This window comes from Pangasianodon hypophthalmus, chromosome 15, assembly GCF_027358585.1.
Source record: "Pangasianodon hypophthalmus isolate fPanHyp1 chromosome 15, fPanHyp1.pri, whole genome shotgun sequence".
Taxonomy (NCBI): domain Eukaryota; kingdom Metazoa; phylum Chordata; class Actinopteri; order Siluriformes; family Pangasiidae; genus Pangasianodon; species Pangasianodon hypophthalmus.
Window position 1 is genome coordinate 11,869,043 of NC_069724.1, and position 15,012 is coordinate 11,884,054.

General features: G+C 40.8%; 1 protein-coding gene across 1 annotated transcript in view; it reads right to left on the minus strand.

The window, feature by feature from the left end:
* Nucleotides 1–15,012, minus strand: part of nnt (nicotinamide nucleotide transhydrogenase) — a 42,050-nt gene that overhangs the window by 10,633 nt on the left and 16,405 nt on the right. Inside the window, exons 12-18 of the mRNA XM_026941227.3 lie at nt 12,662–12,772; nt 9,111–9,256; nt 8,009–8,204; nt 7,320–7,553; nt 6,024–6,184; nt 3,961–4,140; nt 2,210–2,369 (exon numbers count right to left, since the gene is read on the minus strand). Of these exons, the coding sequence (XP_026797028.3) occupies nt 2,210–2,369; nt 3,961–4,140; nt 6,024–6,184; nt 7,320–7,553; nt 8,009–8,204; nt 9,111–9,256; nt 12,662–12,772 (1,188 nt within the window). The remainder of the gene's footprint in view (nt 1–2,209; nt 2,370–3,960; nt 4,141–6,023; nt 6,185–7,319; nt 7,554–8,008; nt 8,205–9,110; nt 9,257–12,661; nt 12,773–15,012) is intronic.

Sequence of the window (15,012 nt, forward strand, 5' to 3'; positions counted from 1 at the left end):
ATAGCTTTCTTTTTTTAAAAACAGACATTTCTCCTAAGGAAAACAATCATGCCCAGAAAAATCCGGTGTTAAACTTTAAAAAAGGCCTAAATGTTTTTGCAGGTGTCAATCAGCCAAAGTGACTGCGACTGCTCCAATTATGAGAAATGTGAAAATCCAAACATGGCTGTGGCACTTTCAGAAAACCAGACCTGAGCAATAGAGAAGGGGGGGGTGCACACACGAAAGAAAAGAAAGAAAAAGTAAGACAGAAAAAGAAAGTAAAGAAAGACAAAACATTAGAAAGAAAGAACAAACATTAGAAAGAAAAAGGAAGGAAGAAAAAGAGATAGAAAGACCATAAAAATAGAAAGAAAAGAAAGCATAGAAAGAAAGAAAGAAAGAGACAGACAAGAAAGAAGGGACTATACTGAAGATGCAGCAGCAACTGATGAACTGAGAGCAAGACAGTAGCCCACCGTTAGCGCAGGTTCACCTGCAGACATCTGCCCAAGCTATACGGTTTGGTTATGTTATATATATATATGTATATATATATATATATATATATATATATATATATATATATATATATATATATATATATATATATATATATATATATATATATATATATATTTTTTTTTTTTTAAAAAAAGACTTGCATCTGTTGTGCTTGGCCCTGCAGCCCTGTTTACTTTAGACAGCAGTGCGCATCATCTCAGCCTTCACTTCGATACCCCATGACCTGCTGTCAGACCATAAAACCCAACTGTAAAACAGTCTGCTGAGAAGAATAAAGCAGCAAGAACCACGGACAGCTTTGGAAGCCTTTTTTTTTTTTAACCGGCCATTTAGCGCAGAAAATACAGTGAGACACACTGAGACTTTAGGATTTAAAACAAACAGGCAGACAACGCAGTGGTTTAGAGTGAAAACATGACACAGCAGTAAAAGTGCTGGTGTTTGTAATGTAGGCAGCAGGATGATGCACAAAGAGTCAGAGCCAGATAAACATGGTCTCACAAAAAGTTCCTGTTTTTTCATTCAAAAAGAAGCAAGAACCGTCCCAAACTGGAACCATGGACCTTTAGGTTCAAATTTATTTTCCACCAACTGCAGCAGTAACCGTGGCACCACTAAATGCAACATCACGTCACAAAAAAGTCCTGTCCAGGGCCCCATTTTTCAATCATGGATTACCGAATTAGCACTGGACAGGACTGTTGTTGATTCTGGACTTGTCTTCAGGACAGAGGAGTTCAAGAGAAAGAAAGAGAGTGAGGGAAGGAGTGTTTATACCATTGCTATACCATTAGTGATAGCAGGAACTAGCTTGTTTCATGGAAATTACACAAGAGTAATGCAAGTAAATCCGATAAAAGCACAATGCGTCATTCTTTATAAATAAAACATTGTAAGCATTGGCAAACTGCTGTGGTATAAGTGGAATAAGACACTTGGGGACATGTTATTGTAGGAAAATAACCCAATTAAGGGTGGCAACAATGACTCCAATTCACTACACCATCTTATTTTTCTATAGCATCATGCTCCATTGTGTTTTATTCCTTACATAATGCATGATTACTAAAACAAGGTCTTAAAAAAAAAATAAATCTTGTGCATGGTTTCTATGGACTAGAATAAAAAACATGGCTGTTCATTAACTTGAGGACTGAAAATAGGAAACTCAACATGAATAAAATAGCTAATGGTTGTGCACTATGCATTATGATCTCCGGACTCCTGATTGATTTAGTAGTCCATAGCCACATTACACTAAACTGTGCATGTTTTATTACACTGTGTGCAAGAAAAAAAAAAAAAAGCTCATTTTAATACTCTCTCCTGTCTTCCGTATTGTTTGCATAAACCAATTTATCTCAATATATCTGTCTATTCCAGACAAAATGGGTGTGAAACATCATTTCAAACAACCCAAAATAAATCCTGTTCAATCAGGTATGATTGAGGAACCAAATAATCCTGACTGGAATCATCACAATTAGTAAATCTGGCATTCTAGGATTTGACAAGTGATGTATGAAAAATGAAACCCAGAGTTTCTATAAAACAAAAAGTCTGAAAATGGGCACCAAGTAAAGACCTCACTTCTGGGAACAGCAGTTAAAGTGATGTAATGGCTGTCAGTCAGGGTTACTTACACACACACACACACACACACACACACACACACACACACACACACACACGTCCCTGCAGTCACCTGGGACAATAATAATGTTCTGGGCTTCTTTGATCATCTCCACAGTCTGGTCCACATTGACCTCGGTGTGGGTGCCCGTGATCTCCATGGGCTTGCCAGTGCCAGTGGAGGAGGTTCCGTAGCCGCCAAGGATGACGTTAGCCAGTGATCGGTTCATGGCCTATGCAGGAAAACACAGAATTGGATATACATGTGACAGGGTTAACCATTAAGCGTCAAAGCTTCTACCCTTGCACAAGATATTTCAGAGATGTAAGAGCACCTCTTGGTGGAAAATGGGTAAAACATTAAATCTTTTTTCCCCAAAAGCCAGATTGATATCAGATATTGACATTTTCCCATCTCCCCCACGGACAGTTTTATACTGTGAACGCACATCATTTTGGCTGATGCACATAAACACAGGGCATCAATTACAGGGGCGGCGGCATTGCTAACTACAAAATCCTACAAGGCAGAAACAAGTAGCACTCGATGCCTCCGGTGCTGAAGAAGTATAGTCCTTCTCGTCACTAATTTGTATTTGTACTTCACAAGCTACTATATAGCGTCACTTGATAGTGTCTAAGTAGTGACGATATCAGACATCAAAATAACAAGCAACCTTTGATTTTTCAGTCTCATGCATTTCATAACTAATAAATATGAGCTGAGTAAATTGGCTTGGAAGATATATTAAATGTAGCATCAGTATCAGCATGATAGAGATACTCAGTATTGGATCTGTGCACCGTAAGACACAGGTATCAGTAACAGACTTAAAAAGAAGATAGAAGCTTAATATGACAAGCACACACACAATGACACAAAAGATCACTAGGTGCATATTTAAAAGAAAAGGAAAACAGAAAAAGTATCAGTCACTATGCCCTGAAGCAATAGGCTGAAGTAAGCCCTGATCCATGAGGTCGAGCTGTAAGAAGAGCTACTAGTTCTGCCCAGTTGTTCGCTTTAATACCTATTCGCACCAAACACAAAGTAATGCGATTAAATGCCAGAAAAGGGCAAGAAAAGAATAGTAGTAGTAGTAGTAACAGTAGCAATAATAATAATAATAATAATAATAATAATAATGAATAGCAAAAGTAGTAGTACAAATAGTAATAGTAATAGTTGTTGGTATATTAATATATTTCAATATATAATAAACTTATATTTTATTAAAAATATGCATGCAAGAAGGCACACACGGACATGTGGACGGAGCTAGAAACAGTGCAAATTACTGATCCATCAAACAAAATGGTGACAGTTGTCCTGATGTTTCTGGCCAGAAAAGCTTCATTAGTATTGTGACTATCTGCCAAAGCTTCGCTTCTTATCTAATCTCCTTTTTCACTAGTGGCTCTAGGACAAAAACCACAATTTTATCATAAAACTAACATTTCAGATTATTAAGTACTGGCCTGCTCACCACCATTAAAACAGACTAACTCAGATTCATGATTAATCGTTTTCACTGTTTTAAGGAGCTTAAAATGCAAATTTCAAAACATATTTTATTAATTGCTGCCATCAGTAGTTACCATGGCGGAGAAGCTCCTCCTAGTTACATAGATACTATAATGTGCAAGGAAAGCACACAGAGGGACTTGCCCAGGATACCTCTAGGATCTCTCTCACTCTTACAGCATGAAAAAAAAAATATGTTCACAGGGAACAGGTCTGTAAGATGCATGGCAGCACTTCTGGTTTTCACAGTTGACTAAGAACCAGGGAGTGTGAAATATTGAGGGGATTTGGGCTCTTACCACACACATGATGTAGGACAGGATGGCTCCAGATGAGCCGATCAGCGCTCCAACGATGGTGAGCAGATTGTTGTTGAGCAGGAAGCCCTCAGCACACAAAGCCCAGCCTGAGTAACTGTTCAGCACCGTGATGACCACTGGCATGTCTGCTCCACCAATGGCTGCAGTCAGAGTCACCCCCTACACACAGAAACACACACACACAACTATAAAAAAAAAAAAATCAAAACAAACATGAGCAACAAACAATTCATGTGATAAGCATGGAATAAAATGCCCAGTGTCACACTGTTATGTTAAAATACTGAGTGGTTGGGGGGGGTTGTGATGAAGTGGAGTTACTGTTAGCACCCCAAACTTTATTATTTTCCTATAAGAGCACACCCTGAAGTGTTTTATTTCAGCAACTTTCCAACATTATTATTGTTTAGTGTTATTTATTATATATCTGTTTACTGTTACCGAGAAACCACAAGGTTTAACTCCCCTGTCCTGAAGACCTTCCCGTGTCTGAGAAGTTTAAATTACAGCTTTACCTTTAACAATGTTTAAAGTCCATTTCTGTGGAGTGTCGGCCAAGTCCCTGTGTAAGCAGTTACTACAGAAACAGTAACGTATTAGAACAAGAGCATTAATATAAACCTGTGATTTGCAGTAACGCTACTATCAGAGCTGTTACAGTTAATCAACACCTTCTGATCAGATTCAAGAAGTTGGCAGCTCTGTACTGATAAATTCTTTTATATCACAGCAGAATGAAGCTGTAAATAAGAAATCTAGATGGTCTTCAATGTGGCCAAAGGTATTTTACACAGAATAGGTAAAACTAGAACATCAGGATACAAAGTGCTCATCATGGCTGTATTACTCTGCAGTGTACCCACCCTAGATATCTCAGGAAGTGTCACGGATTAGCTTATAAATTGTCCCTCATCAAAACCAAACCTCAGGTGTTTACACTTAACAGTGATGACCATCAAAAAAGGCATGACTATTTTACATACCAGCATTTTTGTGTTTAATATGTGCAAATGGTAAAAGAGCCAAACATTTAAGAGCATCTTGAACTTCTCTGAGCGCTCCCATGAAATTTCATTATTAACGCTTTACCCTGAAATGGTCATGGTTTCACGGCGAGATTCAGGTAACACTACATGCAATAAGCAACAAAAAAAATTCCAGACAGAGGCCAAGAGTAAAAAATGTTATCTTCATGAAGTGTTCATTCACACAACCACACCTTTTGAATTTTGTTGAAATACTAATTACCTCTTTTGAATGACCAACAATTTAAAAAAACAAAAAGTTGCTATTTGACAGATATAAGCTGACATTCTGTTGATCTGGTCATACTGCTACTACCTCTTCTGCGTTCATCTCGTACGCTGTGACAAGGCTGACAGGAACCACAACTGCTGCGTCAAACAAAGTTGAATTTCTTTCAACAGTGTGATGTCAGATGTTCATGTTCAGATGTTTCCTCAAGTAAGGCAACTGTATTGTTTGACCTTGTAAGGCTAATTCGCCTGTGCTGGAGGCACAGATTACATCTTTCTGCTCTCTCATTGAAAATTGGTGTAGTTTGTTCAAGGTCATTCAAGTCTTGTTGACTCTCAACTGCCTATTAGGGGTTATTTCACTTGATAGTAGCCTACAGCATACCTCAAATGTTATCACCTCTTGAGTTAATTTTTGTTTGAGGTTATATTATTATTTAATGTTTTACTGCACCAGCAAAATCTATGGTTACGAGCAGCTCCTGTTTGAATAAATTATATTAATGCCAGTATGCAATCAGTTAAGCACAGTTGGGTTACAGTTACAGTCCAGCTAATATGGCTAGCTTGATATTTCCTCGTATTAAAGGGTTTTGTTTGTTTGTTCCTGTCTGCCCTGCCTATACTAACTATGTATATATGTAGATATTCTGCTCTGACTAAAAAGAGCAAAACATACCTGCTTGAACTGTTTATTATGTTTCTAAGTGATTTAAGCCATCTGAGGCTCTTTAACTCAATAAACATCTTTAGCAGTTATCAGCCTAAAAGCACTGGCTGCCTCACCATGATGGCCGAAAGGGCAGAAACGGAGCCAAGGCAGGTGATGCCCATGGTGTAGCTGGGGTCCATCATGTAGGGCACAATGCCTCCCACACTGGCAGCCATGAGGCTGGCGTTCAGAGCGTGACGGCCTGGGAGCATGAGCGGAGCAGAGTTCAGGAGACCTGCGGGGCAAGGAAGCAAGATGCTTTAGAGATAACACAAGATTTAACATAAGATCTTTAAACTAAACCAGCTTTGTGGATATTCCGCTACATATATGGGAAAGGAGATTGGGTCAAAGAACAAATGAGAAACAACAAAATGATGCCGCGAGGGTTTTCCCCCCTGCCATACACAAGATATTTCTGTACATGCCCTGCTCCAGGACTGTACAGTATCAGAAAACAAGCCAAACCATATGAGGCTATCTAAGGTGCTTAACTGATCAACCAATGAATTAGAACAATCTAGCTACGGTGCATCATACGGTCCATAATCGGCCTTATCGTGTTTGCTTACTTCTGGACTTGTCGGGTTTGTGATGCAGATGGACTGGAATTTTATTCAGCATACTCTTTGAATAGCCGCCGAAAAAAAGGCCCTGACCGAACTGAAAAATGCACACGAGCATAAAAATGGGAGTTGTAATCTTCTGCATCAGCACAGACCTCCAGGTTCCAGCGCGCCGGTGGAGGAGTGGGAAAGCTCCTGGAGATAATGTGTTCCAGCTTTGGGGGAGGTGGGGGGAACAAGTGGAAAATGACTGGGGGGGTGGAGGGGCTAAATTAGTGCCAAATTCTGAGAGGTTCCGCCTGGCCAAGCTTTAAACACAGGGGCTGTGTGGCACTGCTGGGGCAGCCGGTCAACAAACACACAGCACCGCCGACTACAGAGCCTTAGACCAGCACCTCTGGAGGGCTCGAGTCTGAAGGGAACTTTCTGGGGCTGAGTAAGGAATAACAAGGTTTGACGGACTGGAAAATGCTTCCAACTTTCTGATGCTTAGTTTGTCTAGACTTTTAAAAAATGTAGTTTGCAATTCAGTCAATGGCTAGATTCTTAATCTCAGCCATCTTTTTACTTATTTCTGGTCCTGGAATAGGCTCCACCTCCAGTTGGCCATTACAAAGCTGACTCGGCTCCACCCATTGCCATTTTAGGCAATGGTAGTTTTAATTTTGGTTGAACCTTGCGCGTTTCAATTGCAATTACTTTGCAGGCCACAGAGGGCACTAAAAATCACTACAATGTATGTTTCAAAGTTCAAAATCAAGAATGCTTAAAAAGGTAAGACTGGAGGAAAAAATAAGCATTCACCTTGCAGTTTGCCGTATGCGACTAGGGAACCGCTGAAGGTGACGCCACCGATGTAGGTGCCCAGGTATGCAACAATCTTGGTGAGGTTGGCAGCAGGGTCTGTGGCAAAGTGCGGGTACTCCACCATGTACTCGGCCACGCAGGTGAGCACGGCGGCCAAACCGACCAGACTGTGGAAGGCAGCCACTAGCTGAGGCAGATCTGAAATCTGGATCTTCTTGGCGATGGCCAAACCTGTGAGGGTGGAAAAAGCAAAAATGTATTTAGCTCTGCTAGGAAAAACAGTCACGACAGGTTCGTGTGTGTGTGTGTGTGTGTGTGTGTGTGTGTGTGTGTGTGTGTGTGTGTGTGTGTGTGTTCAAGGCTGGCAAAGACCTGGAGGTTTAAATTAGCATCTGGAACCATGCAGGCACTGCACGGGACGGCTTCAACTCCATTCCAGCAGGTTTCCAGGAATAATTAGCAATTTAGATTAGATGTGACTGGCTACAAAGACACCGCCGCTGTGCCGCGTGTGACTCATGACCTGATGACCATTACCTGAGCTCACAGGCAGCTCACTGACTCAGCTGTTTACACACTGACACACTTATTTGGGTGTTTGGAGACTTCAAAGGAACGTGTGAACCAAATATGTCTGTTTTTACAGCACTGCACCAAGACAGACACACAGACAGAATTTCACTCACCGGCAGTGCCACCCACGGCCATGGCAGCGCTCATCTGGCCCAGGAGCTCAGGGGAGGGCTTCAGGACACCCAGAGTTGCAGCGATGCCACCTGCCACTCCGATCATACCCAGGGCATTACCCAGGCGTGCTGTGGACTGAGTGGACAGACCGCCCAGAGCGCCAACGCAGCACAGGCCAGAGCCCAGGTACATCATCTGAGCAAAGAGTAAACAGAAGAAACATCAGCAATGACTCTCACTCACAGTTACAAGCAGCTGGATGGAGGTCATCATGGACTTTTGTAATTTACTAATTATTAAATTAATAAGAAATAATAAGAATGTCCGCAGCCAGGTGTGTTTTGAACCCAAGTTAATATCATGATGCCATGAAAACCACTAACTTTACATTACCTCAATTGGCACAACTGTCCAAGACTCATTTTACATTTATAATTACCTATATTAAGAAGTGGCAAGTTTTATATGTATAAATCAATATCAATTATTAATTATCTTAGCAGAGTGATGACATGGGTTTCCTCTGGGTTCTTCAGGTTCCTCCCAAAAACATGCCACTAGGTAGATTGGCTAAGATAAATTACTCTTAGATGTGTCTGTGTGTTGCCCTGCAGTGGACTGGTAGCCCACCCAGGGTGTATTCCTGCCTCACGCCCTAGTGTTCCTGAGATAGCCTCCGGATCCACCACAATTCTGACCAGGATAAAGCGCTAACTGAAAGTGAGTAGGTGAATGAGACTGGTATCGTATTACAATTTCAATGAATGAATGAATAAGTAAATAAATAAAAATAATAGTAGATATAAGCAAAAAAAAATAATGAATAGAAATAAGTACATAAATAGAAGCAAATTAATAACTAAAAAAAATTATCAATTTATTTATTAAATATTTATTTGTTAAATTAAAATGAATAAAAATAAATGCAGAAATAAATTAGACACACTTCTTGGGCATCCACAGGAAACATACAGAAAAACATGTTAACAACTAGCTGACCCCACACAGCCACAGAGGACTTGTATCAAAAAAAATATGGATGTTCAGCCATATTTAATCATTTAAGGTCAAGTTTAAGCTTTGCCTTGCAGCTAATCTGACCTGCTCTATGTCGTAGCCGCTGTGCAGAGCTGCTCCATAACCTCCCACAAAGGCGCCAGTCGGGAGCAGGTACAGGTAGTTATACTCCGGGGGGTCCGTGGGCCGCTTGAACATATCCAACATCCGCTGAGTGACCAGGAAACCACCTGCGGCGAGGTACAAATACGCAGGCACAAACACACACACACAAATAGTCATACACTGGATTTCAGCGTACAGTGTTTGTAAAGCATGGTGTTGGCTCACATTATTCCACTCATTACATGATGTAAAAAAATAAATAAATAAAACCACATAAATGAAGCATGATTCATGCTACAACTCACACTCTGATTAAGAAATCCTTAACGGAGTGAATTTCACTTTAAAGGATTTGTGAAGGATGTGGTGGGTTTAGTCAGCTCAGGCAAAATGGCCTTATATTTAAAAAACATATACATGTCTGTGAACTAATTTACTTAAGAAGGCCTTTGCTATTCAAATGAAAGCCTCGTAAACATATAAACGCACATCACCAGAGCCTAGAAAGGACCAAGCAGGGATCATGGCAGTCATTAATGAAACAGGTACTGCAATAAATTCCAAGCCTTTTTACTGAAAGTGAATTGGAGAGGGCATTGTTATTTTTTCCCTTTGCGAGCACTTGTAACAATAAAAATTTAGGAGAGGAGGGAAAAAGGGGGAGCAAAAAAATGTTTGCATTTCTTGCTCTGATGGTTTATGGCTTGTGGCTTTGACTGTGGAATGAAATGCTGTTTAAAGTATGAAAGTGGGAAAAAAATCCACCTTTAAACTGAAATTAAACACCTGCTTTTAGACAAAATAAATATGGAAATTCAGACACTTTATGTGAGCTGGAACATAAACAGGACAGACATCAGACAGAGTAATAAGCCATTATGGCAGAGTGTGACAAAGCACATGGGGAAATGGACTGTAAAAGTTCCTTTAAATCAAGACCCATGTCTCTGTCCTTACCTGACGACTGCGGCGGCACCAGGGTGGGAAACCATATTGGATTAAGTATTTGGCATATTCTGGCTACCCACCGATTTTAAAGAGGTATTTGAGAGTGATTTACGACAAGGCCGGGGCTCTTTGAAGCACAAACATAGCCTCTCACATTTCCTGCATCAGGTGTGAGCTCTGTCCGAATCCTCCTACTCCCTCCCCCCCTCGCATCTGTAGGCAGTGGAACTGGCAGCTCGTCTAATGAACGCCAGGTTCGGGTCAGTCAGAGGTCAGAGCTCATGGGGCAGGCCGGCACACGGCAGTAACCAATCAGCTAAACCTCCAGTCAAATTCCACAACAGATCTGTACTAACAGCTTATTTTACTTTATCCCACAGTGCTGTTGAATTCTGGATTCTGATTGGTCAGAAAGTGTTGATTCATTTTATATAACAGCAGCTGGGTTTCTATAAATGTGCTCATTCTAATGTGTTATTTCTATAGTAACAAGTAGGACTTGATGCCAGCAGCTTCGACAGGGATGCCTCCATCACCAACAAGTCTAATCCTTTCAAACATTTGACCTTTCTGCGACCTTGACCCTGTTCAGATCATTTCCAAATTCTAATCAGCTTATCTGCTAGTTACAATGATAATTCCGAATCAATCCTACAAACAGTTCACTACTCGCTCGAGACACCGCGCTACTGAGAATCTCAGACGGACGAACAGAATAACCCAAAAAACAGAAACACATTAAACAGAAAAAAATAAACAAAAAAAATAAAATAAAAGAAACAGTACGGTTTCAATATGTCCCTTTTGAAACCGTTAAATATTTCCACATAGCTGACATTTTCATTGTTGAGCCGCTCAAACTGCTTGCGTCTGACTGACAATTAGAAATAATTGATTGTGCTTATCATTACCATCAGTATATTAAATATTTGTAAAGCGCTGGATTTGACACTTCATTGCAGAACCATTTCATCTTTTTTCAGTCAAGTCTTTAAATGGAAATGGTACTTTAAGTTTTCAGTCAAAAGAAGTAACATCCCTTACAAATATAGTTAACTGAAGTTGGTTTTTAATACTCTAAAGACTCTAACATTAGCTAAAGCAAGCATATACTGAGAAGATTTTATTTCACATTAATGAACAAGATATTTTTCCTTTACTGACATAGAACGCGAGTGCTCCACATCAGCACATCTGTCAAGCAGGAAAACTGAGTCAAGAAGACAGCACCAACCAAAACACTGATAAGGTCAGATGGGAGAAAGGGGGCAGGGCTTCCAAGGAGTGTCAGTTAATATGGATTTCTAAACACCTAGGCAACTGTAAATCATTCCAGATTCGCTCATCTGCCATTTTTATTGGGTGGGGACAAGACTGGGGGGGATGCATTTAATGCAATAAGAGCAGCCTTCCGGATAGCAAATGCTGCCTGAAAAGGCTACCTATTTAAAGAGCTGCTTTCTGACTGCAGCACTGTTTATCCATGTGATAAAATGATGTGATGATCCGGATGGGATTCTTGTTGACTAGGCTTTTTATGGTGTCATGGTTTCACAGTTAGTCAACGTATACGATCAGATAATTACCTTACCGCTGTTTTTTTCACCCCCAAATACCAATTAACACGCATTTCCGCATTTTTCTTTGGCTCAGTGCACCATTTTACGTCACATTCACTCGCTCTTTCACGATACTGTGATTCATATTGGATTAGTTTTACATGGCGAGGTAGGGTAAACTAGTTATAGTTAATACCGGAGTATGTCTGGGATTTTAGTGCTGTCTGAATCCATTGTCAGTTTCAATTTTTTAAGGACAGCACATGCACACATCTGGAAAGGTTTTACCTTCTATAAATTATTCAGTATAAAGACACTTCAGGAAGCACTTGCTCTTGTCTGTCTCGCAATAAAAGCATACTGAAACTAAATACAGGGTTTAAAACTCAGAATAATAAATTATAGTCGACGTTTAAAAGGGCGTGTCAGAGTAATGACGTATTTAAAAAAAAAAAAAAAAAAAAAACACAGGTCCTAAGGTACAGCCTTCAGATTGTTATGGTCATGTCAACTAATGATCAAGCACATCTTGTGCAGCCACGCCCCCTACAACAAGCACTTATAAGAAAGCTCAAAACAATCTGTATTAAAATGAAATGTAATTTTTAGTATGATAACCATGTGTACATCATTAAGATACTTGGGGACAAATCAGGGATTTGTATATACAGATGGATGTGCAGAGATTTCATGATAAATATTTCCTCTTATGTTGTTAAAAGGTCAATTAATATCATGATAGTTTAGGACAAGGTTTTTATACTGTGAAAATTTCAAACTGTCATGGCCCTATTGTTGACACTTCTTGGTTCCTGCATCATCAATCATGCAGGACAGAAACCTCTCCTGCTAAATGTTTTGCCCAATTTTTCCTCTGTTGTCATCGAGGCTCCAAATCTGTGAGGTTGACTGGGTGTCGATAAATTTGGAGTTGAAAGCAACTTGAAAGCAAACCCATCCGTAAACAGTCTTGTGTTTTTCCAAAGCACATGATCAGTAGCATGCAGCGAGTTTTGTTCTCACCAGCAATGTTGACAGAGGAGATGAAGGCGGCGAGTACGGCCAGGCTTTCTGCCGTGTTGGTCGGGGCATATCCTCCACCCATCAGCGAGAGCCCACCGACAGCAGTCAGACCTACACACACACACACACACACACACAGGATCAAAGAGATTGTAGAGGAAGGAAACAAGACAGCAGAGAGGGAAAATTACGACCCCTTGAGGGGTCAAATAAAATGCACATCCGATTTGCTACATTTCATAAGTGAATCTGCATATTTCAATTTTTTTATATTACAGTCTATGACTTAAGAATGAACCACTTTCAAAACAAGTTAACAACCTTAAACAACCCAAGTGATCGAGTTGACATGCCTCCTGGGGCTGGACTCTTGATAAGCATCACCTCTCTAATCGTTTTCGAATGCTTCTGTGGTTGGAGGGACTGCTGACTGACCAAAAACCCTAAAGTGGCCTTTAGGTGGTCAGGGGGTCTCTTGAGTCAATGAAGTGTGCAACGGTTGTTGAGCATTTCCTCTCACTTTGTAATTCCAGAGGAACAATTGATCGCAGGCCGGCGCACGGAACCCAAACGCACGCTACCTCCATGCTGCAGGAAACGCTGCAGACGAACTGTAAACCTACACAGGCACGCATCCATGTTCATATACACACACACGCACACACACGCCTCTGGACATCTGTAATAAAACCTTTGATGAAAGGAAAACGTATTCGAGGACACACACTGGGGGGATGCTAAAAAATAGATTTGAAACTGTAGCTCACATGAAGCGCTCAACACCTGGATGAAGTTTCCTTCACAAACATCTACAAGGCATCATTAGTTACGACAACATAGTGACTCTAGAAGCAGCCAAGAAATGGTCAAGCCACTGAATGCGGCACTACTTCACAATAATTTAGCTTCACATGGCTCCGGGACTCATCCTGACACATTCTTCAGACGTTCCAAAAGGTCATTTCGAGGACCCGAGACATTGGGTCATGCTGATTTCATCGGTCTCAGGTAGATTAAAGAGTCTGGAGTGAACTGTATTCTGGTCGAATGGAACACTGCCATTCATCCCATGGCATGTCGCTCTTACACCTTCACAGACAAGAAATTCCACACAGATGTTCTAACGTCTCGTTCACTCTGATTCAAAGACTATCACTTTGGGCTCATGGCATTTTCCAGGTATGTAAAGAAGAACAGCTAGAGTTCACAATGTGTCAAGGAGAATACCTCCATAGACAAGGGGGGTGGAGACAGTGGTGTGGAACGGTAATAAGTGATTTCACAGGAGCTGTGCAGTGGGTTGAGAGAGCTAATTGCTTCAGTGGATGCCCGCATGGTCTCATTCAGCAGTTTACAGCTTGCAGGCTCTTTAATGTGGGCCACCAAGGACTCGTTAAAAAAATGAAACGTTTCCGAGTCCTTCAGCTAGCCAAGAGAAACGGGGCAAAAGCTTAACGAAGCGTCCTGGCTGCAGGAGACATCCTCCACCGTGTAATCACGTCTACTCAGGCTTATGCTCACTTTACTTTTTTTTAAGCTTAAAGTCATGATTCAGCTAACTGTATATCCTTAGACCAAACAGAGTCGATCTTTTCTTTACTCATGGCATCCATAATTAACCAGGACAATATCCTAGACTACAAGATGCCATGTGTTCGTAGAGTTATGCTGTACATGTTTCAGCTGAGGTGGACAGACAGCTATGCCGATGGTGATGGAGAGCTGCACGGTCATCGCCGGGAAGCAACTGACGCATCCGAGTGGTAGATTAAATATTACTGATGGAGGAGCCCAGGCAGTGAAAAAAGACAGAATTTGAAGTATTAACATTCCGGCACTGAAAATCTCCAAGTGGGTAAAACAGTCCTCCAAAAACCACCAATTCGCATAAATTCCACCCTCTTCCAAATGAATAAACTATTTACTCTTAACGAAGCAATATTTGGAAAAGGCAAGTGTGTGTGGGAAGAGACACAACCAAAACGGCACCAATGAGCCATGTTTGCTGCTAACAAGATGCTATTGTAGAGGAAGACCCGCCCCTGTGTACACTGGACGTTCTAGAGATCATTTAATTAGACAAAAACAAGACTAGTAGAGGATGAGTCATTTAAAAATGTTTACCGTTTTCCCATAAGTGACAACCTAAAAAAATTCACGAAAGAATCTCTCTCAATCTATTTTTCGTGTTATTTTCGAACTATACTGTCATAATGGAGTCTGTAACACTAAGGGACAGGGACAAAAAGCTCTGAAACACCAAGTTTCATTTCCGGGTGCATCCTCGGGGTACCTCTAGTTTTACAGTTCCACATTAATTAACAAAAAACAACTTCTTGGATTCATCATTT